Genomic DNA, 27,186 nt, shown 5'->3' with positions numbered 1-27,186 from the left:
TGTGCTTTTCAGCTGAACTAGCATGCTAGCGCTAGGTTATGAGCCTTGGTCTAAATATCAACTGGTGCTTTTATCTCGAAAAAACGTCGCCAAGATATTGAACTTACCGTGCAGACTTTCTGACGAACAAACACAGATCCTCAAAAAACACTTGAAATCGTATGTTTGTAATTTGTCCTAACAACATAGTTGCTGAAAGTTCGATGTTTTCTTCTCCCGTCTTCTCTCTCGTGCTGGCTCGTTAGCTATAGTCGTGAACTAGGCGCTCTTCTCCTCCCGCCCTCACGTCATTATCCAATCAGAGACGAGCTTCAGATGCACATTCAAAATTAGGCGCGCTCAGTGCAACTGTGAGTGGCCTGAAGTAGCTTACAGCTCTGTGGAGATGAGGCACCATAGAGATCCTATGGGAGGCACTGTAAGTTTGTTTAGCCTTTAATAATGAGACATTGCTGACCTAACCCAAAAAAGTATTCTAGTCTAAGTATCACATTGCAATTAAAAGAAACATAAAGAATACAAGCATTATGACAGAAGCATTACTTAGTCGTTAAATAATAATTACTTATTGGTTACCCTACAATAGGCTGCAAATGATTTAAGAAAAAAACATGATGTAAACAATTTTAATTGTATATTTTTATATAGCCTATAAATGGAGAGGCAACCTCTCAGGTTCACAATGACATCTTCTGTGAAAACATTTTTATTAGTCCAATCCATGACTTTGCATCATTTCATGAATCATGTTAAAAGTAGGCCCAGTACATCCATGCAGTTGTAAAGTGACTTACATATACGTCATGTGTTTTTAAGAAAAACTGACTAAAACTGTGATTTTTACAGTATTTGCATGTCAAATTAACATGATTGTTTGGTTATGAGTATTACGGTGTTTCACTGTTTTTATTCACAGTATTTGTAGTTTTAACCAATAAATTTGATTATAATCACACATTCATGTTGTAAATATAACAGGAACATTCTGTTTAAAGGTTTACAATAATTCACTGTGATCGAAACAGGAAAGTTGTGTTTTGGGGTTTACTATACATTTCTGTAGGGGTTTTACATGGTTTTTATGTCAATTTCACTGCCCTTTTTTACAGTGTACGACTTAGAAAATATCAGAAGTTATGTTACTGTGAGAAAAATAACATCAAATCAAAATGCTCAAATCTAATTCCCTAATACAGACAGAGCCAGACCAACTATACTGGGAGACTATGACTGGTTATGCACTTAGAAACTCAAACAACCACCTGACAGACCTGAAGGAGAGCGTGGAAAAACACTGTATCCTTACACTGTGATAGAGGAAGTCAGCTGACATGACACAGTCGGTATCAGACTCATGCCTACAAAATATCAGATGACAATGGTGGTGTCATGTCTTTATTTGATTACAGTGCTTACTTACAAGTTTTGGAGACGCACAATTATTTTTATCAGTTTTTATTCAGCTGTAAAGCTACAACTGATGACATTTAGTCAACACAGGAAATCGTCAGCAATATTTTTAATTGTGCAGGTTGCACAGTAAAAAGGGATGTGGCTAGGGTTTAGTTCTTGCACGTGTTGCCTTCTGGTAATGGAGTTGGTAACTGAGTTATAGTCATGAAGAACTAAATGCTAAAATCTTAATAATGAAGGCAAACAGGCCACCATTGATGCCCATGCAGCACAGATAACACACTGGCTTCCATCTTTGGGTCAGCCCCATTTTTTTTCTTTTTGTTCAATTTAGCCATATTTATACATTAAATCATTTGTAAAGGATTATTGGACACAAACACGGAAATTAAGGGTGAGTCCCACACAACCCCAAATATACACAGTCCTATTAATTATTATTTCGAAATCAGCCATTTTAAGAGGACAGCACACTTGGTTTTAGTTTCAGCGTTGCGCCTTTGCGTGTGATGCCTTTGGGCGATAACCCCTGTCAAACCAGTTTGACGGGGAAACAAACAACCGCACCGCCTACTCAGACTGTCGAGTGTTCGTCGTGCTTTTTTTTTAACGCCCTTCGTTTTTCTCACTCTTACAAACTAAAACCAAATGTTCCAAAAAAAAAAAAAAAGACAAACAACAAGAAATAATAAAATAAAGGAGATACTTAAAAAGTGAAAGAGTGATTATTTTCATATTTTGTTCTCTCAACAAGACAAACTAAAGATTTCGAGGTCCAACTGTAAAAATTGGGCATGTAATATTTTAGAATTAGGCCTGTGGTGGAAATAAACTTGTTGTCAAATCCTGAGAAGCCGAATCTAAATAATGGAGTATCCCTGAAAAGGCAGGTATGCTGGAGCAAACTACAAGCTAAAACACGTCAGGTGGGCGGAACAAAAATGTCACCTGAACCTCCAAAGGTGACGTGATTGGCAGGGAGCGCTATCAGTCAACCGGAGGCAGCGAGCGCAACATTGTTCGCAGACTGTCGGGTTTCGATGCAAATGTTGTTTTCTCATTTTTCTTATAAAGGAAATAAGTAGATACTGAAGAGTCAGTGGGTTTTAGTTTGAAGCAAGTAAGTGTTTGCCATGGAGAAGAAGAACTTTTCCTTGACGCTTCTGTGTCTGAGTGAGTATCTTTTTAAATAAACGCTTCTTTTTCTGCGCCTCATCTAGCTGCCACACCTGTTTGCGCACCGTCAGGATCGCCGTCTAAAAAGGGAGCAGGCCCGAGAAGCCTGATTAGAAGGCATTCTTATTTTTAAATGGCTTTTAAAGTACCATATTCCAGTGTAAGCAAATGAAGTAGTAATAAAAGTCATGAAAACAATTATTTAATGGCAGGCTTTTTGAAAAGTAAGAACCGATTGTTTTTCGCCGTTTATCTTTTGTGCACGGAACTTGTTCCAAAATTGAGCTGACACTCAGTGGATGGCTGTAACAGACGTTTGTTTGTTTGTTTGTTTGTTTTTTTAAATATAATCAAATAATGATCATAAGTTCCTTTTTCAAGCTTGGTTTATTTAGTAGGTGGGTGTGGGGGTGGAGCAGTGTTACTGGTCAACTTTGATTTTCTGCTGCTGAACCATTATTAGCGAAGAATCCATGAAGACAAATGATTCAATATCAGAATGTTGTGTTTTTATACATACAGGATAGCTGAGAGTGCTTTATATTGATCTGTCTGATTTGTTTGTATGTCCATCACAGTGCTGTCAGGTGTCGGTGCCGTTACTGTTACCATCCCCCAAAGTCAGTATGAGTATGCCAGAGGGGACAACATCACACTGCCCTGCTCCTTTATAACGACAGCTTCGATAACCTCCCAGACACAAGTCGTCATCACTTGGTCTTCTTTGACTCAGCAAACTACCATTGAAGAGGTTGGCATCTACCTATCTTTATGACTCTCTCTAAATAAATATTAAAATCCTGAGATGCAAACATGTCCTTGTGAGTTTTATTATTCCACTAATCATGTCATTTTCTAACAGGCCGTGATCGCCACCTACTATCACAGCGCTATCCCAACTACTGACATAGACACTGACTATGAAGGTCGGTTGTCCCTGGATGTAGATGTCACTCAGGGAAAGGCTAACCTGAAGCTTTCCTCCATCTCACTAGCTGACAATAAAAATTTTGAGTGTCGTGTGCAGATCCCAGGTGACAAGAAGGGCAAACAAACTGCCATCACAAACTTGGTGGTTCTAGGTAATATGTCAGCTGTCGTTTCTTCCTTTATACATTATACGATGTTACACTCTGATGTTTAACCTTTATATGTTCTGATATGTTGGTTATTCCTAATGCAATGAATTATCGAAAAGAGTGTCTGTGCATGTTTCAACACTTACTGTATCCTGTATATGCATATTTTGAAAGGTCATAATGATTGTGGGCTTGCTCCTGCTGTTCAGAGATATCACTGTTAATGGCTGAATCCATCTGCTATACGTCAGCCCTGTTCGGGATGTGGCTTGCCTTGTATTCCATTACTAAAGTAATCGCACTAAATTTATATTTGTCTTCTTTAGTGGCTCCCTCTACACCTGTTTGTAAGCAACAGGGAACAGCACAGTACGGCCAAGATATCACATTAACCTGTGCATCTGCAGAAGGATCTCCAACGCCCACTTATAGCTGGAAACGTTTTAATGTGCAGAATCAGTCTGTTCCTCAAGACTCTAGAACCACTGACAGTAAGTGATATTCTGATTCTTTCAAATCTATGTCCCATATCAGAACATAAAGTTTTACTAATCTTTACTTGCAAGAACAAATGTGGACATGATCAGAGAGACGCTACGCTTGGTGTACAAGTGAGCTTAACTTTTGCTACACAGCCACTGTTTGGTATTTAATATTGACGCATATTAAACATGATGAAAGTGAGCAGGAGGTGTAACATGAATGACATTCTAAAGATGAAAAACCACAGGAGATTCAGAATTGTCTCAACAATGGCTGGTATTTAGTCTCTGCTGCAGTTTGGTCTCACTAATGAGGTGACACTTAAATATTTGTAAAAATATTAAATTCAGCTCTGCTTTAGTTTGCTAAAAATAGTTTTATTAGTGAATCAATGCTGAGTGTCTATTTTATTTTTAAAAAAAAATTTAAGGAGAAGTGGCAGAGACACAGAGGCCAAGAATGATATCAGTCAGATGTACGGTTTCATTCTTCTCTATCGCATCCTGTATTTATCTATTTACTCGGCATACTTACTTTACTCAGCATACTGTTCAGAATGGCCAAAGATAGAGGTCATATATTTTTCAGTATATGTGACTAATTCTTTGTGTTTCAGAGAACGGCATCCTGTCTCTGTATAATATCTCCAAAGATACATCAGGATACTACGTCTGCACCTCACAGAACAAGATCCGTTCTGCTACTTGCAACCTCTCCCTCTCGGTCATGCCACGTAAGAGAAACATTTTTATTTTTTTTCTTTCAATAAATAAATCTTTACTGAAAATTATTTTGATGCAAACCTCTGTATTGTTCCTGCACTTAACCTGTCTGTTCTCAACCCTGCAGCATCCCTGAACATTGCTTCCACTGCAGGAATAATTGCTGCAGTTGCTGCTGCCTTGGTTATACTCATCATCGTCATCTGTTGCTGCTGTTGCCGAAAGAAGAACAAAGATGAGGAATACGCTATGGGGTAATGTTCCTCTTTATTATAGATACAAGCAGTTAACACAGAGACACTCGTACTGAGTGAATGGGATGTTTTCTGCGCAGTATTCTTTTGGAATAAATCTTTTTAAGTGATTTAAAAAATGATAAAATTTGTACATATTGTGTTTGAGGTTCCATATGGCTTTAATCAATGGAAGTGGCCATTCCTGCTGAGTATACAAAAGACAAAAAAGGAATTTTGTTGGTTTAAAAAGCAAAGTCACTTTGTTTTTTAAAATCCACTTCATAATAAATTAATGGTGACAGGAACAGATGCTAACAAAGGAGATGGTGCAAAAGAAATCAATCAAAAGAAATCAGCTGAATAAACCACATCGGTTCTCCCAATAATTTCTCCACTCTTGATGTCTGTTGTTTCTACTTTCTAGAGTTCGTGAGGGGGATGAGTACCACGACAATGAGCCGGATAGAAACGGTGAGGGTCGACGTGTTGAAGGGCAGGGGAAGGACAGTTATGAGGACTCCAGTGTAAAGAGGACTGAACGCAATGAGGAAAAGAGTCAACCAGATCGCAGCGACTATGACGACCGCCGCAGCGACTATGACGACCGCCGCAGCGACTACAATGATCGGCGGCGCGACGATTATGACGACCGCCGCAGCGACTATGACGACCGCCGCAGCGACTACAATGATCGGCGGCGCGACGATTATGACGACCGCCGCAGCGACTATGACGATCGGCGCCGCGACTACAGTGACCGTCGTGAGCGCTATGATGACGATCGCCATTATCAAGATCGTCGCCGTGATGACAACCGCTATGATGATCGTGACCGTGATAGACCACCAGTGCCCAACAGTAAGCCCCCAAGGAGGGACTACGATGACTAAAACCTCCAACCTGTAGCAAAGCACCAGCTTTGTTACATGAGAGGGGGGGACCTAGCTATATCAAAATGGACCCCCCATGAAACAGCAAAATTAGGGCTGAAAGAGTAATCTGTTCGGAAGGAATAGTTTTAGATCCTTTTGAGTAGGGACAGAGATTTGTGGGGTTAATCTTTAAAAAGTTTGAAAACTGCCCAGGAAAAGATTTGTATGCAAACGTCCTATTCTACGAATATAGAGAACTGGACAAACATTTGACAGAGCGCCTGCTAAATGTATGTTTTAGAGGTTCCGATTTTCTGAATTTTTGTCTTAAGTAACTTATAACGTTAGGATAAAGACTAGATAAGCAGCTTATTCTCCTGATTAAGATTCTGAGCAGGCGTGGTGATTTATGCACACATTCGCTCACAGTATACAAGCGTTGACTAAATTTTTGTTGTACAGTAAGAGAACAGTTAAGTGGCTGTGTCTCTTTGTACTGCTAGTTTTATGTAGGCATTTTTTGTAAATAAATAATTTTGTTCTATCACAGTTGTTAAAATCTAACATGTTTTAAGTCATTCTCTCTGATAATGAGTGACATGTGTCATGTTTTCCTGTGAATTGTGTGCGAGTGTGACACTGGTCTGGTCACATTCTGAAGTGAATCATGGCTCGACACACAAACACAGAGGCACAACAGATATGTTTTATTGAAGCTGTTTTTTTTACTTTTGTTTTTGGGCATTTTCTCTCTCTTGGTGTTTTCTTTATTTAACATCCTTCTACGTTACTGGTAGTAGTCACAGCAAAAACTCTTCAGCTTTTGTTGCATATACATACATACATACATATGTATGTGTGTATATGTAACAAAAACTGGCACTAGAAGATTGATGACTTCTTTTTTTTTTTTTTTTTTTTTTTTTTCTCCATCAAATTCAAATATTGTTTTTGTACACTGAATATATACTTAGATGCTGTTTTGTACATTTTGCATTGATGATGTTATGACTTTTACTGAGAATCATCAAATTCTTATGCAATTTGTTGTATGAAATATGCTGTTTATATACGATAAATAAAGTTGACAAGGCTTGGCTTTCGACATGTGACTCCAGTTGCTCAGTTGCTTAATGTTGAGTTCCATATATGCTTTTAACAACTAAACCCCTTAATTATATCTGTGTGGTCATTACATAATTGGCTGATTATGCAACTGCATTACTGAGCAGGTTTTCAAATGATGTGGTCATGCCGCCTATGTCGATTTAAATTTTAGTGTGTTACATTTTACACATGTATTTGATGACTAGTTGAAAAGCATATGGATGTAAATAATGCAACATAGTTTAGACAGCGCCACAGCTGAACTCTAATACTGCGAAAAGGACTAGGAGAAAACACAAGGTGATAACTTAGAAAGCAAAACTCTAGTAACATAAACATTAAAGAAGGTGTATTCATCAACTCAGTGGTGTAAAACAAGTATGGCTGTGTGTTAAATCTATATGGAAAGCAAGAGATGTAGAAAAACACTAAACCCCGGTGTGATTCATCCAGGTAATCGCATTTAGGTCAGTACCTGCACTGCAACTGAAAAGAAAAACAGAGACATCTAGTGCTCGGATTACTCCGGCAGAGATCACAACAGCGAACGCAGTTTTTCTTTCTATTTACAGTGACAGAGTCACACAGCGAGTCTTCATATTTGAATAGCTGGAGCACAGAATGTGGACAAGTTTGTCTTTGATAAAAGCTTAAGTATAACTAAAAATGACATGAACTCTCACTGCTGTCACAGAGCAAATGAAGTTGGAGTGTGGGCCACAAAAAACCAGAATAACTCAAGTGTAATTTCTCTCCTTGTAATGCAGGAAGGACAAAGTCAAGTGCCTTTGAATTAGGGTAATCATTTTTGGGGATGGACCCACAAAGGTGTGTACCTGGAAATACTACACCCTGGCACCTTTGCTCAGGAGCTGAATCATCTGCTCTATGTGGAACTGAACAAATTCACTAAATGTGTCTCATATCTCCTTGTTCTCAGAATAACTTTAGACTTTAATAAACACATCGAGGACTCACACTTACCACAGCAGATTTATTTTAAATGTATCAATTTTAGTTTAATTAAACCAGCTGAAATGTATTGTTCTATTAAAGCAGCTTATACTGCTTTAATGCTACACACACATACAATGTAAGTGGCACTGATATTGCTTTAATTGTAAAAATCAAGAAGCAAGTTTTTCAGGCAACATTTTGGATCTATTTGACATGTGTCGAAATTCTTTTTTTGAGAGAAGACAAATATGCTCAAATTATATGTTCCCAAAATGTATTATTAGACAATTAGAATTTCTAAATAGTTTTACTCTCTAAAAGCTGTGGGAAGTCCTTAGATCCTATGTCAGTTTCATCTACTGCACCTTTCAGACATCCTCCTGTAATGGGAAATGATTCTTCCCACTTTTGTTGTTGTCAGTGGTACCCTCATCCTATATGTAAGTCTTCATATCTGTAGCTGTGTAACTGGTGTTCGAGACAGTGCATATGTGGTTTGTATTAGAATATGCTTTTAGAAATAGTGACCTTCTGAGCATACTCCAGGCACGCACCTTAGTAGTGAGGTCGGAGGATGCCGGGAGCGTGTACCCAAGTGGAGGCTGAAGTGGGTGGAAGCGGAGAAATCTTCTGTGTGTGGTGTGCGTCATTGCTGCAGGGAAGTTGATGGAAGTTATTGATTTACCTGTTCTTTTCCTGATCATATGCCTCTTTTTGTAATATTTAAGAGTTGTAAGTGTGTTGTTTATAGGGTGATGCAGACTACGTATGACACTTTACCCTGTATCTGAGGTTTAGTTCTCTTTATGTAGACTTTATCCGTTATACCGATTAGATGATAGAAACTTAGTTTAACTTGTCTGTGGCTTGTATGTAATGTTTGTATCAGGTGGAAACTAGTGGCAAACTAGACAACATATTTGTGGAGGGGGCATGTGAGGGCATGTCTATCTCGCTTATGGCCTGTATAGCCACTAGATGGCACTGTTGATTATATTTAAATATGAATGCCTTAATTCCTATATTGCTAGGAAATTTGGTTTGAAGACAAATCTCTAGATTAATACTTATTTAGGACCTGTTAACAGCTTAAGTAACTTAGGATATTATATTCATATTTATCTGTATATTGTGTTCTGTTAATGTAGTTGCTATTTCATTGTTCATTTACTTTCAGACCATACTCACACTGTCATTCCTACTGGTGCTACTGGTACAAATGCAGTCTAATTCTCAGACTGCATTTGAGGGGACAAAATTACACCATTTAAGAGATCCACTTTACATACAGTCCTACCTGCTAACACTGTTCAATCATTTGTGAGCATGTTTAATTTTATTCAGGGAGATTTTAGAAGCAAAATTTTAAATGTTAAACAGATTTCTGTTAGGAGTCACAGTTTATTTTTACATTCATAACACTAAATATCATACATAAAGACTAGGGTAGCAGCACAAAACCAGATGTTTATCAGCTGATAAAAGAGCTACACGACCAGTGTTACTGACGTTTTTAACCACGGGTGGAAGAGGTTGGCTTATTACCAACTGGGACTTTTCTCTTTGTTTTTCCTTGCCATGGTTCAGAGTCATGGGGTAGCTAAACACAGCAGAGCAGGGAGGAAAAGTGTGCCTGAATGAGAGGAGCACTAGTCATACTACACCAAATAAATAAAAAATTAGATGATAGAAAAGTTTCAGCTTTTTCACTATCTACTACAGAATTTTATCATTTTTATATAGGTAGATAATGTGTAGTTAAAATTCTGTAGACTGAAGGAAAGCTGACTTTATTTGTTCCGGACTACTTAAGATCAAAGTGGGTTGCTAGCGGTTGCCAAACATTAGGAAACAGTTGCGAAATTCACCTTGAGGATTTTGTAATATGTTTTTGCTCCAGAAGTGGTCACTTGTCTGAAAGGCATGCATTTCATTACACACAGTGCTGAAACAGGTTGTTAAACTGAGATTGTATTAACAGTTATGTTTGTGGAAGCTGCCCTGCTCACCTTTTTGTGTTAATGACTGGGGAGGATGGAAGGAGAGAATATAGCATGGATTCCAAAATGTCTCTCTTTAACAATGATAAACTCTTAACTTGGGTTTTAATGCTTGTTGGTCCACCGAGCTGCAGTCAACTGTTTTTTGCTTTAGTCATGTGTCAAGTACTAACACTTAGACAGACATAAAACAAATACAGAAGCATACAAGCGATGGCAAAACAAGCGTGAAATGATCTTGAAATGTGGGTACGTGTGTGTAGATATGTGTAGGTGTGTGCACATGTGTGTGTGCATTTCTGTGCCTGTGTCCATTTGTGTCTGAGTACAAGGGTGAAATGAAAGAGGACTTGTTATTTTTACAAAATCTTGCAGCAGGGTACAACTACACACATAAAATCTTCTGGTGCCACTTTATTTACTGTTACCATCATCATCAATAATGATTACCACCAAATATTAAACAAAATGTGTGTATCACCATCTGAATATAAATACACATGAAGAGTTACAGACTCCTCCAGGTGAATATGCATTCTCTGGAGTAGAATGCATATCCATTCTCTGCATAGGTGTTTTATATGATGCTGTCTTCATTAGATTTTTATTATTTTATTTTTTATGGCCCCGTTACAGCCTTTTTTGTTATTGAGTTTTTTTGTTTTATTTTGTGTCATTCACTTCCCTTGTGTCCGTTGTGTCGTGTCTAGTCATTCCTTGTCTCTATGTTCATGTGTTTTCTGTTTTACTTTTACAGTCTGTATCCTTATGTTTTGCTCGTCTGATCAGTCACAGCTGTGTTCCCCTCCTGTCTGCTATCTCTTCATTACCCTTTTGTGTGTATATATGGTGTGTGTTTCCCTCCTTTCCTTGTTGGACTGTCTGCATCTCTTCCTCCATGTTACCTTTGTGTTTTCTCCATCAGTTTACCCCGTGTTTCCTGGTTTCTCATTCCTTGCTTCTGGTCTCCATTCTCAGGTTATGTGTTATGCTTAGTTTTCCCCAGTCTAGGTTTGTGTTAGTTTTCTCACACCCTCCTCTTTACAGTGTTTTGCAGCCAGAAATAAAGGCTAACTTTCTGTTATCATCCACCCCTCATCTCTGCGCCTGCATTTGGGTCCACAATCTTCTCATGCCATGCAGCTGCTCCGACAGACGTGACATTTTGGAAGGACTCATCTGCTAGTTGGTTTTATGATTTAGGAATCTTACACAAGTATGTATAAATAAATTTATTAATAAAGTTACTATTACTGTTTCATTGGACTCTGTCCTTACTGTCCCTCTTTTAGCTGGGATGACTAACTGGTTACTTTAAATATGCATGAGTAATATACAGTGTATGTATATTGTTTTTGTGTATGTGCAATACTATTTAGAAATGCAAGCAAAACAGCGTACTCTGCACTCTTTTGATTCAGCAGCAGGTACGGTGGATGTTCTGATGATATCATTCTTTTTAGGCCACAGGACAGAGTCTGACCTGAACACACTGACTAATGTTTGATGTTTAACTATATTTAGTTTAAAGGTTCAGAGCTCTTATGTGCAGCTTTTATATTTGAAAAACAAAAACAGAACAGCGCTGACTGATGTAATTACGCTCTCTGCACTTGCAGCAGTAGGCCTACTCTCACATCTTATTTTCAGCGCCAGTGTTCCACTTTATTGTAATCATTTTCATACCTTTTAAAAAATAGATCTCTATGACCCATTTGTCTGGTACTGTCCTTGAATCCTTGACCGGAGTAGGAGGTACAGACGTTATGTATATTGTGTGTCACAAGGGACGAAGAGTCAAGTGATCATCAAACACCCACTTTTATGCACACGGACCCTGAAGCAGAAAGCCTGAGTTAACAAAGTAAACTTATAAAGCAACTTCGCATCATCCCTCACACGGATTTTGAGTTTGGATGTGTGTGAGGAGCAGCTCAGCTTCCACCTTTGGGTTTGCCATGGAAGAGAGGATTTATGCTTTGATGCTTCTTTGTCTGGGTGAGTTATTCTACTGACAAACATTTGCTTTTTTCCACTGCGCCGCACCAAGCTGCCTGAGAAGCCTGTTTAAATGTGAGTCTACCTGAAACTTACAGATTTACTAAATTGATTATTTAAAGTGTGATTTTTCCAAAACAAAATGAGCAAACAAAGACTTGGTTGTGTCAGCCGTTGATAAGAATGTGTTCTGTTTCCCTCAAAGCATAGATGGATTGCTTTACAACATTCATTCAACGCGGGATTGTAACAGATTAATATTTTCGTGTGCAATTTATCTGTGTTACCATATGGCTGTAACTTCTTTTTTTCACAACCCCTCCATTTCCAGCAAAGAATCTGCACATGAAAAATTTCACAAATTACTGTCTTTATAAATGTAAAACAACCACATACCCAATATGGCATAAGTGAATGTTTTTATGTCCATTACAGTGCTGTCAGGTGTCAGTGCCATTGATGTTACCATCCCCCAAAGGCAGTATGAGTATGCCAGAGGTGACAACATCACATTGTCCTGCTCCTTTACAACTACAAGTCCCATAAACTCCCGAACATTAGTCGTCATCACCTGGTCTGTTTTGAGTCTGCAACCTACCATTGAAGAGGTTGGCATCTACCCATCTACCTACATCAAACTACCAGAATAAACATAAAAATGATGAGATGCAAACATGTCTTTGTGTTTTTTATTATTCCTCTAATCGTGTCATTTTCTAACAGACAGTGATCGCCACCTACTATCATTGGCCTACCCCCAGTACCGACATAGACACTGACTATGAAGGTCGGGTGTCCCTGGATCTAGACCTCACTCAGGGAAAGGCTAACCTGAAGCTTTCCTCCATCTCACTAGCTGACAACAAAGATTTTGAGTGCCGTGTGCATACCCCAGGTGACAAAGAGGGCAAAATATCTGCCACCACACGCTTGGTGGTTCTAGGTAGTATTTCATTTGTTTTCAAAGAAATGTTCTTCTGAAGTTAATTGTTTCTGCTTTTCTATATAGCATACCTACTGTACATCATATATTCATATATAACACTTTAAAGGTATTGTTTACCTGTTATCTGTTCTCTAATATGTAAGCGGGTCATTCTTAACCCAAGAAAGGATAAACAAGAATGGGTTTTTCTTTTAGCGGCTCCCTCTAAGCCCATCTGCAAGATCCAGGGAACAGCAGAGTACCATCAGAATATCAGCTTGATATGTGTGTCCGAGGAAGGTTCTCCACCCCCCACCTATAGCTGGGAGCGTCATGACATAAAGAACAACCCTGTTCCCCATGACCCCAGTACCACTGACAGTGAGAAACACATTGATCCTGTAAATCTATGTCACATAACAGGGATTGGCTTACACAGAGTTTTAAGATTTATTTCAATTTATTCAACTCAGTTGACCAAGTTTTTTTTACTGCAAATCTCATTCTGGGAATCACACACATGCAGCACTTTTATCTATGCCTGTGTGATTTCTAACATTTTTTCACAATCTCTCACTCTAACGAATGGATCAAGGGAAAACTCTAGGTTCAGCATCTGCCTAAGAATACGTCACCACTCAGACTGGAGGAGTCACAGATTGAGCCCGATGACCTGCTCAGTGCTCATTTTGGTCACTGAAGAATAACTAAATGACAACTTCATTTAAAAGATTCAAGGACAGAAGGTGGCATAGGCAAGGAGGATTTCCTTGCCTCAGAGGCTTCACTCTGCTGCATTGCACCCTGCATATACTGATTACTGATCACGCTGTTCAGAATACCAAGCTCATGTTTTCCCCAAGCAATAGCACTGTAGAATTCGTTCATAACTAAATCATGATAGCTGTTACACTCACTTATTATTTGTGACTAATTTGTTGTCTTTCGGAGGGAGGCATCCTTTCTCTGTATGATATCGCCATCTGGACATCGGGATACTACATCTGCACCTCAGAGAACAAGATCCACGCTGCTACCTGCAACATCACCCTGTCAGTCAGCCCACCTAAAATAAGCCCTTCTTTAGGTTGGCTTTTGAACTTTTTTAATTAGTACATTTTTGCATAAATAAAACATGTAATACTATTTCTGTATTAGGTCTGTATTTCTGTAGCAAAGATAATGTTGTGTATTATTAAAATTGTGTTATTGTGAATCAAATTGTTGAATGAAATATGGCACCGTATAAAGCTGAAGCTGAAGTGACACCAGAGCTATGTTCCTTCATGTTGAGCCTAAGTCTGCTGTGTTCTCAAATATTTGTTCTGTAATCATCTACAGCTGTAGTTTATCTACTTCAGGATTAACACCAGTTTATGCAACCAGGCTCATGTGACCTGAAATGTTCTCTGAGTTATTTATTTGAGTTATAGTAGCTATTGATGCAACTTTTTACACATGAGAAATATCCACATGATTCTCCAAACATCACATTATCAGCCTCCCTCATGACAGGAGTCTTTGTACTCATTTGGCTCTCCTAACTGTCATGGTCCTGAGTCTGAGGACTCGGTGTTTTGTGTTTCTTTATATTATTCTTTGTTCTCGTTTATTCTGTTTTGTCTTTTGTTTAGGTTTGCTATGTGTTAGTGTTTTTGTTTCATGCCTGCCTGTGTTCCCTCTGTCTGTCCATGGTGTTATTGTGTCTGCTCATGAGTCTGCCTGTCAAGTTCAGTGTTCTGTCTGGTTCTCTGTGTCTGTTAGTTTCCTGTTTTATTCTGAAAGTTCATGTCTCATGTCAGTGTGTTCAGTTTTACCTCTCGCCTGCCTCGTTAGCCCAATTTCTCCCTCCTGTGGCCCATTCCCTGATTACTCCCCGTGTATTTAAGCCCTGTGTTTTCCTGTGCTCTCTGTCGCGTCGTCTGTGTTACGCCGTGTCAGTCTTCACTACTCTGTGTGTAAGTGTCACAGAAATGGCTTATGTATAAAGAAGTTTAAGAGATGGTTCCAGCAGTTAAAATGTTCTTGCTTGTACGTTTCTGTAGCCAATATTGTAAGGGTGTGTTTATCTTGTCACAAAGAACAAGTTTTGTTACACCGCTATTATCGCGAGGTTTGGGCGTGATAGTATAGGCTGTGAGCCCACGTTTAATAATCACGCTAAGGAGTTCAGCGAGCTATCTGCAAAGGCCTGGTTAGTCTACCAGCGGTACAAGAATGCACAAGACTGTAAAGCTATTCTTCTAGGACCTCCGAAGTGGCAGGCGGCCACGAGTTTTCACGGCGTTCAATAAATGCAGCCAAGCGCCCGTCTTGAAGAAGCCGTGCCTGTGTTGTCATTTCGGAGTTACACTGTGTAACCCGGGCCCTATTTCAGGAAGCCGGTTTAGTGCAAACTCTGAGTAAGTATACCCTGAGTTAACGAAAACTCTGGGTTTTCGGTTTCACAAAGCGAGTTTAGATTAATTCTGAGTGAGTTACTATGACGACACACTCCGTGAAGCTAACCTGCCCCCTAGCAGGTTTACTTCAACTAACCCTGACGTTCTCCGCCTCTGTGTCGGAAACCTGACTGTAGGAAGTGTCAGACATGGCGTGCCCCTTCCTTGAAGAGCCAGTAGATGTTGAAGCCCAAATTCTCCGCAGAGCTCTCCGCTGGGAGAGAGTGATTAGAGCGCGTTTGGACATTTTATCATTTCCTGATGATTTTCTGTGTGAATGTTACCGTTTTTCAGCACAATCTATAATTTATTTGAATAACATTCTCAGGCCTAATATTGCTCATGTGACACATCGCGGACATCCTCTCAGTTCTGTACATATTATTTGTATTGCACTTCGGTTTTTTGCAAACGGGAGCTTTCTGTATAATATTGGTGACGCTGAGCACGTTTCCAAGGCTACCGTTTGTCGGGCAGTCAGGAATGTTACAGTTGCACTGAAACGTCTCCTGCACTCGTTTGTGGTGTTCCCCGGTCATAGACCCACAAGATTCATCAAAGAGGGATGCCACAAAATTGCAGGTAGCAGGATGAACAAAACTTAATTCATGATGTGGTGATACTTGAACTACTACTTAAATTTTACATTTATTTTCACGGTTCCCAGGCGTGATTGGCTGTACAGATGGCACTCACATTCCAATCATTGCTCCTTCAGTAAATGAAGGAGACTATGTGAACAGGAAGTCTTTCCACAGCATTAATGTGCAGGTACATAGTTCCCTGTAGCATTTCAAACTAACAAATTATTTCATTATAGTAATGGATGCTAATTTGCGTTCTCTGCACTGTGAAGATCATATATGATGCTGCCAACATTATCACAAATGTGGAAGCCAAGTGGCCAGGCTCTGTGAGGGGTGGTGGTGGAGGACCCCCACTTGTTTTTCGGGCCTCCGCTTTTTTTCTGTTGGCTATAACGGGTCACATTTGAGCATACAGAGTAAGCAAATATGTACTTGTAATGTGCTCAGATAATTTCAATAAGTGCTTACAGAAAGAAAATTAATGTAGCCTCTAACTGCAATTGATTTACATGGGACAAACAGACCAAGCACTATGGCTCGTAATACAATTACACCTTACTTGTTTGGACTATATTTTTATATTTTTTACTTGCTGCCAGGAACGTTTGGGGCCTGTTGGGTTGCACCTGCGCTCACATCACATCACGAAATAAAATGTATAAAATAACATATAATAAAATAACGTGTTAAATGGGTGGAAATCCCTAGATCAATGTTTAAATTAACACTCACGCATTGACTCTGTCAGCTATGTTTTGCCATGCATGCTCCCTTTGTTTTGCAGCTGAGGTTGTGTTACTTTTTTTTCTGCAAAATTTGCATGTTATCGGCATATGCTGCCATCAGAATTTCGGCCTCAAGCGCTGTAAAATACATTGACCGCGCCTTCTTTCCCTCCGTCTCCATGGTGACTCGCTTAATCTGTGCTCCACTAATCAGGGCTTTATGTATCCTCGTGCGCGCGCTTAACTTGGGGTTAAAGCAACTCCGCGTTGATTGAACTACTTGTTATCAGCCTTTCTGAAACCGAATATTCCGAGTTGGACAGTTCGGGGTTACTCAACCCTGAGTATCGTTTTTCACTCTGAGTTTTCTAAACCGGCTTCCTGAAATAGGGCCCCGGTGTTCATTCTGCGTCTGTCTGCCATCCTTCTCTGTGCATTTTGCCCCTCCTCCCGTGAGTGTTTGGTTTCTGGTTCGTTCTTTAGTTTTCCCCAGTTTAGATTTGTTAACTCCCTGCTCTGCTCGTCCTGTTTTTGTCACTTTGTCACTTCTGTAAATAAACACTCACTCGCACCCTAGCCAGTGCCTGCATTTTGGATCCTTTTCTCAATACACCACACGACTGCTCCTCAGCCGTGTCACTAACATTGTGTGGATGCTGTGTCACGCCCTGGGTTAGAGATCTGATTGTTTCTTGCTACAATCACCCTCTTTTACATCTTCTGCTCAATCTCCGCTACACAGATCACGCGAGAGTGAGATCATCTTCACCCCAGTATGTAGGAGACTCACATGCCCACTAGAGGGCATCATGTGTGTCACACTTTACCTAGGCGTGAAGTAATTATGCATGCTTGGGTTGCAGTACCAGCAGTGGGTGCTATCAAACACAAATATATATGGGTGTCTGTTGGACTTGGGGATGATTCTTTGATTTGGATCTGGACTTTGGGATGATTAAGTAATTCACAAAAATGCAATCACAAAACAGTGTACAAGATGCATTGTATGTTGGTGTGCTATCTGATAGTGTTGTATTATAACTAACAAGCTTAAATAAATGCATCAAGTGACAAATAAGTGACTATTTGCAAACTGGAATAACTTAGATCCAACTCTATGAGCTCAGCTTATGTCTCATCATTTTTCCTGCTGCTGCTTCACTCTCCAGTGGTTGTCTCAAATTAAGAACCATGAAGCTCACAGAGCTAAGTTGTGCTGGGTCGTTTTCACAGCTATAGTGTCATCTAACTGTGACTTCACTGCCTTTAACAGCTGCTGGTATTTAAATCATTCTTAACCTGTTAGTTAATACAGGTCACCAGTTTGCTTCCTGTCGCTCGCTTTAGTTATTTTTTCTTGACAGATTACATTTGCGTTCTTGGGGAAAAACACAACTCAGTGTGCATAAGCAGACTGAACAGATAGGTAAGCTAAATTAAAGGCAAAGCCAAACTCGTCAAGTGGGCGAAACAAATGTTACCCAAACAGCAGAAAGCACCACCAATCACCCAGAGGAGGCTGGCATACCCATCGTAACTCACAGGGCTATATTTTTGAGCAGTTTTGTTTTTATTTTATTTTACACAAAACTAGCAAACAAGGAAGAGTCAGTGGTTTAGCTTAAAAAAATGTTGCTTGCCATAGAGAAGATTTTTCCATGTATACTTCTTTGTCTGTGTGAACATTCTTCTAAAAATCATTTGATTCTTTCCCCAGAGCCTCACCGAGATCACAGTGTAAAAAAGTCAGATGTTAGTTGCCTTTTCCAACTTCATCATATCATTTTTCATTTATCTTTTGCATTTGTTTTTTTTTTATTAGCAAAATCAACATACAAACAAAATGCACCATATATTACACATTCAGAGAATAGACATTCCTTACATATTAGCAACTTTAATACATAGGAAAAAGAAGATATAAAGATGGGGTCATATAATTTAACAGATTATTAACTCACTAAATCAAAATCTTCCAAAAAGGAAACAAAAAAGCAGCCTTTTTCTTTTTAACTAAAGTCAAAGATTTAACCAACAGGTTTAGGTCGTTTCTCCAGTAAGCTACACTCAGAAAAATAAAGGTGCCAACTGGAACCAAAAGTGGTTCTTTAGACTGATGCCATAGAAGAACCTTTTTTGGTGCCACAAAGAACCTTTCAAACAATGGTTCTTTGAAGAACCATTTCTTTCAGTGGTTCATTGAAGAACCTTTAAAGGTGCCCCAAAGAACCATCAAGAAATGGTTCTTTGGGGCACCTTTAATGGTTTTTCAAAGAACCTTTTTAAAAATGGTTCTTTAAAGAACCATTTTTAAAAAGGTCCTTCAAATGGTTCTTTAAAAGAACCATTTTAAAGAACCTTTTTTGAGTGGTTCTTTAAAAAAACCATTTTAAATCTTTCAAAATAAAATGCATCATAAATTGAATTTGAGTAGGGTAAAATAAATACGAGCACAGCATAGACATATATTAATGGTTTATTGTCATTTTGTAGTTACCAAAAGACAAAAAGGCATTTTAACCCTCAGCACAACATCACTACTAATACATGTCACATATTAGTGTTTTAAACAGTAATAATTAAATATATTTGCTATACTATAAATAAATATATATAAATACTATAGCTACAGATAACACAACAAATAATACATGTATTGTTTAATTAATAAAACATCAGAAAGTGATAAAACACATTAGAAATAGCAATAGCTTCATAACAGACCAATAAATCAACACATTTTCATCAGCAGATGTTTGCATGTTCAGTAAAATCATTTCAACAACAAGTTTATGATTAAAATGATCAATGAACTTCAGCCTTACGCTATGTAATGTACGTTTCATGTTGTACTCATGGTCCTTTGTTAGTCCAGTTTAGGATAATGTCTCTGACGTATGTATCATATCAAATATATGTCATATCAAAACAAGCCCACACCTGCAGTTGTTTCAGTTTTTCACTGGTGTTTCCTGTCAGCTGGTCAACCTCACATCCATATCAGCCAACCAAACGACAAGTTCCTCCCTTTGTGCTTCAAATCCCTCCCACTCTGAGACAAGGAGCTGAAAGAGAGAGAAAAGTGAAACCCTCCTCAGAAGGTCTGACTCGCATACCTGCAGTTGACCTGTGATGGACCAGTTTGATGTTCACGTCATCCCTCGTCGATGCCAACAGCCGAGTCTGCAGGGTGCCCTGGAAGAGCTGAGTTAATGTTTGACTCCTCCTGGTCAGGCTCTCCAGCTGGATGAGCCGAGGTCTCCCCTCTCGCCGCTGCCTCTGAACACAGAAACACAAATTGCATCTGAAGCAGAAGGAGCAGATTTTTTTTGCTATTCTTTACTAAATCCAGGCTTGATCACGTGGAGGTATTTGGAAAACTTTTTTGGCCAGCGGACGACTGTTGTCTTGCAGAAAGTCAAATCAAACATATGCGATACACAATCAATTCACAAGAACACATTATAAAAAATAAGTCCAGTTCTTGCCTGATTTCAAGTGAAATCTGCAACAAATCAGGGTGACAGAAGTAAAACGAGTGCACAAAGCCTCACTTTGTACAAGCCTGCTATTACAGTTCTCCTCTATGCAGACGACTTTCCTGTTTTCAAGGCACAACTTGGATCTGCTGTACGAATCTTATGGATACACACTAAATGAAACAATAGTGTGCATGACTCCAGATTCTGATCCCTCATCCTAATATGGTCCCAACATAGCAACAACAATAAAGCAAATGTTGAGGCTTCAAAATACAAAGTCCATAAACCAATGGCTGACGTGGGTTTTATCATAAGGGTGATAAATATACAGATTTCAGTCTGTCTTAGAGATTTGATGTTCATTTACCTGCAGATGCACTATACGTACCTGCTCCATGGTTTTTCACAACATTTTGCACATCACTATTTAATACAGGAAGTAGGTGAACTAAAACAAGTCATCTTTCTTTGTGAGAGGACCATATTAATGAAACAAACCTCAATGACATCATAGGGATCCCTAAAGATGCTCCTGCTGCTTCTCTTCCTCCTCATCCTAAACTTCCTTCTCCTTGTCCTCAACTTCCATCCAATTGTAATTCAATCTAATTGTGTTTCTCCCCCTCCTCTTCCTCATTTTCTTGGAGCTGTGAACACAATGTGAATCTGGATTAATTTGTGCAAACAAGAAAAATCTACAGCCTTTTGGTCAGAGGTGCTCTTGTGATTTAAGCCGGGTAGAGTAGATTTATGTGTTGATGCTACCTGCTTCAGCTCTGGCTGCTGAGTGATATTTACACCCTGGCTGGATTACAAACTTTAACCATGTGCTGAACTTTGGCCCGGCGTTGATACCTCTTGTTAGTATAACGACCTCTTCTTAGCTTGTATGTATGATGGTGGATAAATGAAATATACAAAAAAATTATTAATTAAAAAAAATAAATATTACAAAAGAACATCTATCTTGGAAACATCAAATGACCGGAGCATAACTTGTCAACTAGTCCGAAACTAAGTTATGCAGGAACAGTCAAAGACACACCGTCTCATGTCACGTTTCTATTCATTTCTATATAATTCGATTAGACAATAAAGAGTTATCTAATCTAATTATTCATTCAAAACACTTATGCATAGCTGTATTTTATACAGCTCTTACAGAATTAAAAGTACAGGTTCACGTGAGTATTTAATGTACGGCTCAGATCTACAGAATTTCAGAGTTTCTAGAGCAGACACAGAGCTCACGCCACAACAGGCTTCAGGCGCCATGTTAGTGACTTTAACAATATATTAAATTTTAATTTCGGTTTAGCTGACATTAGGTTATGTACGCAGCACGCAATTGAACCACATATTTTAGAAGCCAAAGGTTCAAATTAGCTGGGAGAACCTTCACTTAATTATAACAGTGGTTTTGTTAGGAAAACAGTTGGATACTAAATTGCGCTGACCTCAACGGCTAACGTATCTAGCTAATCGCTACTGTTAGCACAACATTAACAGCAAGCTACAATGACGAGTAACAAAAATAAAACAGTAATAAGGTTTTAATGAAAATGTTTTACCTTTTCTAACAGTCCCAGAATCCAGAGCTTCAAAGTCCAGCAGGTACTGAAGACTGTTATCCGTTTCGCTGTCACCGTCCGTGAGTTTTTTTTTCCCGAAAGGTCAAGGCCCGCCGCTCGCACACTCTGTCTGCGCATGCGCATCCCAACGACTGACCCCCCTCCGTCCGCTCCCGGGAGGTTATAGTATGACGTGTTCTGACGTCACTCTCTCTCTCCCTGTCATTTATTTGGCTCGAAACACATATTAACAAATTGCTCAGTGATGAACAACTACTCAGATCATTTACCTAAGCAGTGCGCTTTGTCAAAACGAAGTGTGCTCATTACACTGACATTCTGTTCTGCAATTGTTATTTACTTGTATTTTATAATTTGACTTTACATACTGCTGGGTGGTTTGTAAAGTTTACAATAACTAGTATTATCATTATGCTATATTTTCAAAAATATATAATAATCTCAAAAGTAATGCCTTGGAGTAGAAAATAGTAATGCTTTATTAAAATTTAAAACTAAAGTACAGTATTTGAATGTGTGTATTGTGTCTACTGTTTGTTAACTCACCATATTCATAATGTGTTTGTGGGGTTAGGGGTGTGTGTGTGTGTGTGTGGGGGGGGGGGGGGGGGGGGTTAGGGTCTTTAGGCTTTGGCCCCCACCCCTGCCACCAGTATATTTTTAAGCAAATATTTCTAACTTTTATTTGAATATTCAGTTTCCTACCATCTTCTCTTAAAGGGTAATTGCCAGGTATCCCACCCTTCCCCTTCGCACACACATGCACACAAAGAAAACACACAGTATAATTCACAGCCTCGTTATAGTGAGTAAATATGTATGCCATTTACACCATCAAACTTAGATTGCTAAGGATGAAGAACCTTTTGTTCTTTAAAGAACCATTTGTCTTCATGGTTCTTTAAAGAACCATGAAGACATCTGAAGAACCATTTAAGAACCATAATTTTTCTGAGTGTAGTGTCATCCGCAGGTTGACTAATTATTAAAAAATTATCCATAATCTCAATACCGGCAACGCTGCTGTTCTTAATTAGAATTGCGAGCATCTCCACAACCATTATGAATAACAACGGAGAGCTTCCACACCCTTGCCTAATTCCTCTTTTGACGCTAAATCTTTTACCAGTGCCATAGCCTAACGACACAGAGCTATTTATATCATTATACAGTATATCTATTATCTTCCTAAATTTATCCCCAAATCCAAATCGAGTTAGTGTTTCTAAAATAAAAGGATGTTCTACTGAATCGAAAGCTTTATAAAAGTCCAAGAAAAGAATAAAACTGTCATCACTAATTAGATCATTGTAGTCCAGTAAGTCTAAAACCAATCTGATATTATTATGAATGTTCCTGTCTTTCAAAAACCCTGATTGTGTCTCACTAATTATACTTGTTTAAGCTTTGTTGCAATTGAGCTAGAGTATATTTTATAATCTGTATTTAATAAAGTTATGGGCCTTAAGTTATCCAATTGTCGTTTATCTTTATTTGGTTTAGGAATTAATGTAATTAATCCTTGTTTCATGCTAGACATCAATTCTCCCTTTTCAATACTTGCCAGTATAGCTTTGAATAAAATTTCCCTTAAGTCTTCCCAAAAAAATTGGAAGAAATTAACTGTAAGCCCATCTGGACCAGGGGATTTATTAAGCGCCATTTTCTTAACAGATGCATCTAACTCTTCAATTCTAAAGTCAGATTCACAAAATTCCTTAAATGATTCATCAATTTTAGGGATCAGATTATCTATTTGATCAAAAAAGACATCACAATCTGCTTGGGAGAACTGTGAGGAGTATAAATTGGAATAGAATGTATAAATTTCATTCTCCAAAATTTTAGGGTCGTCACATTCAATGCCATCAATTAACAGGGAAGATATAAAATTTCTTTTCTGTCTGCTCTTTTCTAAATTAAAAAAAATATGAGGAATTTCTTTCCCCCTCCTCAATCCACTTGGCCCGTGAACGCACAAAAGCTCCTTCTGCTTTATTTAGGATCTTTTGCATTTGTAGTGAAGCATATTTTGGGTAGGCTTTTACGTGATGTCCGCAAATGCAGCGCGGACACCTTCCCACTCGACTCTATTAGAGATTGACAGGCCACGTGACTTTCGCGCATTGCATTGTAGGTACGAGTGGCAACAAAATCAAAACACTGCATCAAACGCTAGCGGTAATCATTAATTCTGCAGTTTTAATCCCTACTTGCATTTTATTTGCCCCAAAAACACTTATGTACAAAACGACGGTGAACACGGCAGGTACCTACAAAGACAGACTTGACGAAAAAAAAAAAAAAAAATTGTACGAGGAAAAAGATCAAAGCAGTGAAAGGGTTAGACCCATGCGAGCATACAGTGTGGAGTTAGGACATTACTGTGCTGCCCGACTTTTATGACGCACATATTTATTATTATATGGTCCTAAGTTTTAGTGCATACACTCACAAAATGTTTAGTAACTTCAGATCCCTGCAACAAGCCCAGGTCCAGTTTACTTTGGTGATTTGGACTATTCCATTTCACAGCGGTTGTTAATTTTTTTCCTCTATCTCCTGTACAGGCCAACACAATCTATTTGTCGTTTCAAGTTGTAGTATTACACAACATTTTCAGATCTAATAGAAATAAAATTAGTGTTTCGTAATTCATTCAATTTATTGTCTTTATTTATAACTGGCATTATTGTTTCATTCTATTATAGAATCTTACAAGAAAGAGGCAAAATTATATTCCATCATGCTTTATTAGCTGCGTCGGTGAAAAACAAATCAACCAAAAAAAAAAAAAAACACGTTGCAAAACAACATAGTGGAAAACAGTTATTCATCACTTGACTGCTTCAATACAACTCTTGGGCACATATATGCGGGATTTTTCGTAGCTGTTTTGATATCGCTCTCTCTCTGTTAACCCATCAAATCTCGATGTGGTAGCAGCTTTAAACTCGGTATGACCCAGGTTGATAGAGGGTGCCCAGTCTGGATCGCATTCCAGCATTTTGTAGGCTGGTTTTCCTACGAAACACAACAAACATTAGCCCGCAAAGCCACAGTGAACAAAGCAGCATAGCGCAACGAATTCAATTCATATTTGTAACCTACATCAACAATTATGTTATGATAAATTACGTAATAACTACAGCAGAAGACTTACCTTTGTGGAAATGCTTGGAGCAGACTAACATGTGAGCTGGAGTGTTCTGAAACGTTATATTTGGTCTGCAATCCAGGCCATCCGTCGGCTCTTTATTACTTCGGAAACATGGCTTGAACAATTTCTCTTCCACGACGTAATCCGAAAAAGCGATCTCTTTACCTGTCGGCTTCCCGTGGCTGTCATGCGACCGGCTATTGCAGTTAATAATACAACAGCTTCTTGCCATTATTTGTGTTTCTTTTTATCGCTGTGTGACTGTTTTCATGTGAAAGCCTGCGTGTGCTAGTACCGCTTGCCACTCGTTCCCAGAATCCTTTTCGGTTTTACCCCGGAAATGACATCACATTTTCAATCTCTAATAGAGGCCTTATAAGAAACAGCTGCACTTCACTACCACACGGAGGCATTTGGCGTTCCTTTCCCATCCAAGGTGGCCGAGAGCATTAGGTGGCTAAGCACTGCAGAGCAGTCTTATTTCTTCAAGGAAGCTGCACATTTTAGTATTGCCCTTTAGAGAGTGTTAAGTGGGACTATTGCACGTTTTTTATAATGTGGCATGCGGTAGGGTGGACCTTGACGACTGCTTCCCTCTGTTTTGTTACAGGATCGTGCCACACTGCTGCTGCCTTGTTGTACCCTTATTGTTATTTTATGGTCTTGACTGGCTCCTTGTTTTATGGTCTTTTTTCACTCTGATATATTTTAATCATGCTTTGTATAAAGAATTGTATCTTAGTTTGTATTCGTTCTTGTTTTGTTTATATCTATTTTACTGACTTGTTTAATGTTTTTTATGTTTTGTGTTTTTTACTACCGTTGTATATAGTATATTATCTTACTTTTTTTTCATTGGTTGTACTTATTTGTATTTTTGTATTTCCTTCTGATATCTGTACCTGAGCTAAGGTAACGCAAAAGAATTCCCTGTCGTGGGATCAATAAAGTCTTATCTTAGGTACAGCCACTTGTTGTGGGGCTAGGCACGTGAGATGGAGTCCCCCCTGATGCATGAGGTTGTACACACTGGGAAATGGGTAGATTGCACCATTTAGATTGCAGTGAGTGTAAATGACCCAGATTATTTGTTTATTTGATATTTTTCAAACAGTTAAATCCCTGAACGAATTATACCTTATAATATAGATTAGACTCTTATTTTGAAATTCGGAACGGGCAACTTCCGGGAAGGAAGATCATACTGCTACTGCTTGCCGCAGAAAAGGTTAATGAGAAGGTTATCGTTTTCCATCCATCTTTAAATTAGCATCTAGCTGGAAGGCGAACAGGTATGTTTGTGTGTTGTACTTGTTGTTTGCATTTCGGACAATTTGTAAATGTATTACTTGATTGTTAATAAGTTTATGAGTGATCTAGCAGGCTGATGCTAGCACCTCCTGTGCCTTTTCTGTGAATTAATTAGCACAACGGAAACGTGGTTATATCAAGTGAATGTTTATTTTGTTTTATGTCATGATTACAGCTCTTACGATGTGTCTATGGTAACTTGTGAATAAATGGGTTGGAATACCCCACCATGGTCCATCCGTAACGATCATTGAGTGCATCGTCTGAATAAAGTCCGGCTGGAATGCTACAGTGAGAGTGACAGTGAGGTTTGCAATGAAACTACATGGGTGAGTAATTGGTGGCACCTTCGGTCACTGCTCTCTGTAGGTTGCCTCCTCACGTGGCCAGTCTCCACCATTTTGTTTAGTTATTTTACCAAGCTGTTATTTTAACTGGGGTAGCACTGTGGCAGCCAGCCTTGTCTTTTTAATTAATGTTTGTTAATTAATGGTCCTGCATTGTCAGCCCTGCTACCTTAAGAGGTTCTCTGATTTTATAGCTCTATGCTTTTAGTAGTTCTTCCTAATAAATTTTGATTTGGAAAATTGACCTGCCTCACCTCTGCTTGCTAATAACGAGCCTGTGGGGCTTTTGTAACTAGTATAACATTTGCATTGGCTATAGAAATCTCTTCTGGGGTGTTTCAAGTGGCGTTGTCAACATCCTTTAGTCACCTTTACTGGTTATCCTCCTTCGCGCCACCACACATTCAAGACTTTCTTCAAAATGTAGCTGGCACACTCACAAACCTGCGTTTGAAACGTTGGCTAATAGAGCAGTATAGTATTGCAACATGGCATTTGGGTCTTCTAACTAAAAGAGGAACATAAACAGTTTCATCATTGCCAGACCTGGCCCACATCTGGTTGACATACACC

The 27,186-nt window shown here is 38.9% G+C and overlaps 2 protein-coding genes across 2 annotated transcripts; both read left to right on the top strand.

Moving 5' to 3' along the window:
* Window positions 1–2,543: 2,543 nt before the first annotated feature.
* Window positions 2,544–5,999, top strand: LOC146639932 (cell surface A33 antigen-like). Its single transcript, XM_085356589.1, has 7 exons — window positions 2,544–2,586; window positions 3,168–3,340; window positions 3,452–3,671; window positions 3,995–4,159; window positions 4,768–4,884; window positions 5,001–5,127; window positions 5,534–5,999. The coding sequence occupies exons 1-7, from the start codon at window positions 2,547–2,549 to the stop codon at window positions 5,997–5,999; spliced, it is 1,308 nt and encodes a 435-aa protein (XP_085212715.1). The 5' UTR covers window positions 2,544–2,546.
* Window positions 6,000–12,000: 6,001 nt separating this feature from the next.
* On the top strand, window positions 12,001–19,854 carry LOC146639931 (cell surface A33 antigen-like). Its single transcript, XM_085375312.1, has 7 exons — window positions 12,001–12,043; window positions 12,479–12,651; window positions 12,767–12,986; window positions 13,185–13,369; window positions 13,920–14,049; window positions 14,679–14,727; window positions 19,701–19,854. Exons 1-7 carry the CDS (start codon window positions 12,004–12,006, stop codon window positions 19,852–19,854), a joined length of 951 nt encoding a protein of 316 aa, XP_085231438.1. The 5' UTR covers window positions 12,001–12,003.
* The last annotated feature ends 7,332 nt before the right edge of the window (window positions 19,855–27,186 follow it).

Source organism: Diplotaxodon limnothrissa, linkage group LG1 (assembly GCF_057381915.1).
Source record: "Diplotaxodon limnothrissa isolate DT_005_m linkage group LG1, D_limnothrissa_male_GT1.1, whole genome shotgun sequence".
NCBI lineage: Eukaryota > Metazoa > Chordata > Actinopteri > Cichliformes > Cichlidae > Diplotaxodon > Diplotaxodon limnothrissa.
This window is presented reverse-complemented; position numbering and strand designations above follow the sequence as displayed.